This window comes from Vipera ursinii (genome assembly GCF_947247035.1).
Source record: "Vipera ursinii genome assembly, chromosome: W".
NCBI lineage: Eukaryota > Metazoa > Chordata > Lepidosauria > Squamata > Viperidae > Vipera > Vipera ursinii.
This window is the reverse complement of record NC_139522.1, coordinates 31,736,807-31,742,556: the sequence shown is the minus strand read 5'-3', so window position 1 is coordinate 31,742,556 and position 5,750 is coordinate 31,736,807. Positions and strand designations below refer to the sequence as shown.

The 5,750-nt window shown below is 50.9% G+C and overlaps 1 protein-coding gene across 1 annotated transcript; it reads left to right on the top strand.

The window, feature by feature from the left end:
* Positions 1-284: 284 nt before the first annotated feature.
* LOC310648300 (cofilin-2-like) lies at positions 285-611 on the top strand (the record flags this gene model as incomplete). Its single annotated transcript, XM_083376065.1, has 1 exon — positions 285-611. A coding segment is annotated over one exon (270 nt), but the record flags the coding sequence as incomplete, so codon positions are not given.
* Positions 612-5,750: the final 5,139 nt, after the last annotated feature.

Here is a 5,750-nt window from a genome sequence, read left to right as displayed (position 1 = left end):
AGCATGGCTGGCTCAGGATTTCTGGGAGTTGAAGTCCATGAGCCATAAAAAAGAGCCAAGATTGCTAGCCCTGCAATAGGCTTAGGAAAGCCAATAAGGGAGCTGGGTTTTTTTGTTTTGTTTTATTTTGCAAAAAAAAGGTGCCGGAACGCCGTTCTGAGCGTTCTATGAGAAAAAAAGACCCATATATATATATATATATATATATATATATATATATATATATATATATATATATATATATATATATATATATATATATATATATATATATATATATATATATCGACTGCTGCTACGCCCTCTACGACGCCACCTACGAAACCAAGGAGAGCAAGAAGGAAGATCTGGTTTTCCTCTTCTGGGCACCCGAGAGTGCTCCTTTGAAGAGCAAGATGATCTACGCCAGCTCCAAGGATGCCCTGAAGAAGAAATTTCCAGGGATCAAGCACGAATGGCAAGCGAACGGCCTAGAAGACATCAAAGACCGCCAGAGTCTAGCGGAAAAGCTGGGGGGCAACTGCGTCATCAGCCTGGAGGGCAAGCCGGTGTGAGACCCCTCCTCCTCCCTTTCCCAGGTCCCCTGTCGTGCCAGTGACTCTGGAGCTTCCATGTTACTTTAAACCCCTCCAAACCACTCAATAAGCAAACTGACACCCACTATAAAAACATGGCACCACCACAAACACGAAGCCGAACAAAAGCAGCACAACTCACCAGCTCAGGTCTAAGGCTGGCAGCTGAGACCAGCCCATCCACTCAAAACACACCCCCACCCAATCAGAACACACCCACCATTCAAAACACACTCCCACCCAATCAGAACACACTTACTCCCCCACCCAATCAGAGCACACCTCCACCCACAGAACACACCCCCTCTGGCAGTTTAAAAAAGAGGAACAAACAGCCACATGCTTCTCCCAGAAGAAGGAAGCAGAAGCCACCAGCCTGATGATGACGGATGGGATTCCGTCGAAACGTCGCCCCTACACCTTTAGTTCTACGCAGGGAAAAACCCGAATAACCAAAGATCCACATACGAACACCGGCGAAAACCTCAGAAAACAGATAGATAGATAGATAGATAGATAGATAGATAGATAGATAGATAGATAGATAGATAGATAGATAGATAGATAGATAGATAAATAGATAGATAGATATAGATATAGATATAGATATAGATATAGATATAGATATAGATATAGATATAGATATAGATATAGATATAGATATAGATATGTCATATGTTAACTCTTAGATTACCTTGCTAGGTCCCAAACATGGGCCAAATCTTTATTTCCTGTTTTCAGCCTTATCTCAAAGGCCATCGAACAGGCTGTAGTCACACCGGACAGTTCATATATTTGTGTAAATTACTAACAAAGAATTTAGGGAGGCTGATATGCATTTCGGACTCATTAGTCTTCATCAGTCAGTCATACCCTTCTGAGATTTGAACCTGGGCTGCTTGCACGTTAGGCAGTGTTTTTACTTCTTGAGCCACAGGTTCTCTCTCGCTTTGTTAGCTTTTTGCAAGGGGAGAAATATGTGTCATATGTTAACTCTTAGATTACCTTGCTAGGCCCCAAACATGGGGCAAATCTTTATTTCCTGTTTTCAGCCTTATCTCAAAGGCCATCGAACAGGCTGTAGTCACACCGGACAGTTCATATATTTGTGTAAATTACTAACAAAGAATTAAGGGAGACTAAGATGCATTTCTGACTCATTAGTCAGTCATACCCTTCTGAGATTCGAACCTGGGCTGCTTGCACGTTAGGCAGTGTTTTTACTTCTTGAGCCACAGGTTCTCTCTCGCTTTGTTAGCTTTTTGCAAGGGGAGAAATATGTGTCATATGTTAACTCTTAGATTACCTTGCTAGGCCCCAAACACGGGGCAAATCTTTATTTCCTGTTTTCAGCCTTATCTCAAAGGCCATCGAACAGGCTGTAGTCACACCGGAGAGTTCATATATTTGTGTAAATTACTAACAAAGAATTAAGGGAGACTAAGATGCATTTCTGACTCTTTAGTCTTCATCAGTCAGTCATACCCTTCTGAGATTCGAACCTGGGCTGATTGCATATTAGGCAGTATTTTTACCTCTTGAGCCACAGGTTCTCTCTCGCTCTCTGTTAGCTTTCTGCAAGGGGAGATATGAGTCAAATGTTAACTATTTAGATTACCTTGCTAGGCCCCAAACATGGGGCAAATCTTTATTTCCTGTTTTCAGCCTATCTTGAAGGCCATCAAACAGGCTGTAGTCACACCGGACAGTTCATATATTTGTGTAAATTACTAACAAGTTCAAGCCGTGATTTGTCATAATTGTGATGATTATGACGTTCAGCTCATGAAAACCCCAAATCCACAATCTCAGAAAATTAGAATATTACATGCAATCAATAAAACAAGGAGTGTACATAGAACAATATCGGACCTCTGAAAAGTATAAGCATGCATATGTACTCAATACTTGATTTGGGCCCCTTTTGCAGCAATTACTGCCTCAATGCAGCCTGGCATGGAAACTATCAGCCTGTGGCACTGCTGAGGTGTTATGGAAGACCAGGATGCTTCAATAGCGGCCTTCAGCTTTTCTTCATTGTTCGGTCTCATGTCTCTCATCTTTCTCTTGGCAATGCCCCATAGATTCTCTATGGGGTTCAGGTCAGGCGAGTTTGCTGGCCAATCAAGCACAGTAATCCCACGGTCATTGAACCAGGTTTTGGTGCTTTTGGCAGTGTGGGCAGGTGCCAGGTCCTGCTGGAAAATGAAGTCAGCATCCCCATAAAGCTCGTCTGCGGAAGGAAGCATGAAGTGCTCCCAAATCTCCTGGTAGATGTCTGCGTTGACCCTGGACTTAATGAAGCACAGTGGACCAACACCAGCAGATGACATGGCTCCCCAAATCAACACAGACTGTGGAAACGTCACACTGGACTTCAAGCATCTTGCAGTGTGTGCCTCTCCATTCTTCCTCCAGACTCTGGGTCCTTGGTCTCCAAATGAGATGCAAAAGTTGCTCTCATCAGAAAAGAGGACTTTGGACCACTGAGCAACAGACCAGGTCTGTTTTTCTTTAGCCCAGGTAAGACGCTTCTGACGTTTTTTGTTGTTCAGGAGCAGCTTGAGAAGAGGAATACGACATTTGAAGCCCATGTCCAGGATCCGTCTGTGTGTGATGGCTCTTGATGCACTGACTCCAGCCTCAGTCCACTCCTTGTGAAAGTCCCCAACACTTTTGAATGGCCTTTTCCTGACAATCCTCTCCAGGCTGCAGTCATCCCTGCTGCTTGTGCACCTTTTTCTTCCACACTTTTCCCTTCCACATTGTCGAGTCCCGCGGGCCCAACATTACAAGGGGGCTCTGGCTATGAGCACAGGCCCCGCTAGACGTACCTGTCCCGGTACCACACATGCTGCACCCCACGTTCTGGCGGCCCTACTGAGAGCGGCGGGAGCTGCCGACGCTCAGCAGGCCCGACGTCCAGCTGTTCTTCAGCTCCCAGCCATGCCTGCGCAGACGGACTTTGCAGAAGGCCCTGCAGGCACTCAGACAGACAGCCCGGACTGCGTGACAGCGAAGAGGCCCGAGTCAAGCGTGCTGTCAGTAGGCTGACCGTGCTTCCCGGAGGGGCCTGCATCGGGTTTCTTTGCAGCTGGCTGCGCAGGCACCCAGCGAGACAGACCTGCCTGTGCTGTCGCCCGCACGCTGGGGAAGGCATTTGGCTGTGATCCAGCACCGCCGGCTCTGGGCGAACCGGAGCCAAGGCCCAGTGAGCCAGCACCCTGGGACGTGTGGACGGGCCTGCTGGGGCCAGACGGGTGTGAGCGGGGGTTGGTTGGGTGGGGGGTGGTGGTCGCACAGTGGGGACACAGTAGTGTTTTCACCCAAGTTGGGGCTAAAGGAGGTTGGGGGGGTCGCCCAAAATACTCACTTCACCGAGGATGGTTCACGGTGAAGCACGGGTGCAGGAAACTGTGCAGAAGAGGCGGTGGGATGTTTATAAGCGCAAGGCCAGATGTTGGCTTCTGCAGGGAGGGGTGGGGCCGATGTGTGAATCAGTTATAAAACATGCGTCGGGAGCGTCTAGCTCACGACACTGACTTTTTCCTTGCTTTGGAGTGCGTGAATAAGCATGTCTGCATTTGTTACTCGTACCACGGCTGACCGAGTGTGCTTTCATCGAGGACGGGCTTGACAGTAAGTCAGCATTGAATTTGTCTTTGTTTCCCTGCTGTTGTGTGCCGTTCCTGCCTTTTGGCTGGAAGCTGACATGGCAGAGGGAACGCAGGGGCCTGTTCCAGCGGCTGATGGAGGGGAGCCGGCTGGTGCTGCAGCACCCCTGGACATGGTGGAGTTGGCGGAGGCCCCTCCTGTTGTGAGCCCCAACATCCAGGACACCCCCCCCCGTGGACACTGGGAGCGGATCCCAGGAAATGGGGGACCAGACCCGTAGCGGGGAGTGGTGGATGAGCCCTGTTCTGGGTCATGCGGACTCCAGCCAAGGAAAACCAACACAGCCAAGGGGCCCGCTGTCAGAATGGAGGGAGCGGCATATGACAGACGAGGATGGTGAAGAGTGGAGCTACTCCACGGCACCAGAGAGCTACACGTTGGATGTGTTAAGGGACAGGTTTGGGGAACCCCGATCATGGTCCCCCATTGAGCCTGAATGCGACCCTGGACAATGGTCACCCGACGGAACCCTGCCTGTGCGTTCAGGCCCGCCTCATTTCCGGCTGGCCAGTCCATGGTTTCAGGGGCCGCTCGGCCATGGTTTAACCCAAGGGACTGCTCCCGTTACGCAGGCCCCAGCTGCATCACTGACTCAGAGAGGCCCAGACGCTTTGGCAACAGCAGTCGGTGGTTCCACTCAGCAAACAGTACCACTGGCCAGTGCCCTGAGTTGGCAGGCGGCCGACCCGCGGCACCAGGGGGCTGCTGTGAGAAGCCCAGGGCCTCAGATGAGTCATTGGGGAATAGGCATGGGTTGGGGCCCACCGCCTCTGCCAATGACCTACGATGGGTTTGTGACTGTTTGGCTGTATTCCTGAGCCATGCTATACACCACCTGGACAGGTATGCCCCAGCCTATGCATCCCAGTGGGTGATGGTAATGGTGGTCATGATGGCGTTACAGGGTGAGGCCACGGTCTGGGCTGCCAACTTGTATAGCGACCACGCCAGGGAGCTGGGAGACATCGGTCTCTTCTTGGAGGCGTTGCGAGTGCATTTTGAGGATGTCACCCGAGTGCAACGAGCCGAGGCTGAAGTGGTTGGTCTCTGGCAGAACGGCAGGCCTGTGGTGGAATACATCTGCGGGTTCAGGCAGGTGGCTGGTAAGCTGCGTTCATGGCCGGAGCGGCTGTTGGTACATCATTTCCAGACAGGGCTCGACGGGGTTCTCTGTAGGGCCTGTGTTGTCCATGGGATACCACCCAGGCTCCAGGAGTGGCTCCGGGTTGCGGTGGAACTGGACGTCGGCCTGCAGGGATGCAGGGGTCGAGCGGAGCACGTGTCCGGGCCTCGCCGAGTCGTGGATAAGGTACAGGAGGTGGATTGAAAGCCATCAACAGCGGCCGCAAAGCCAACAGCACCACCATCCTGAGCTTCACTTTGGTATTTTTGGTGTGACCAGCCGGGGCACCGCGTCGTGGAGTGCCCAGCCCCGATACCCCGTGTGGATCCAGCGGTAACCCCAACACATGGTGGCGCACCCAGGAGACCCATGCAGCG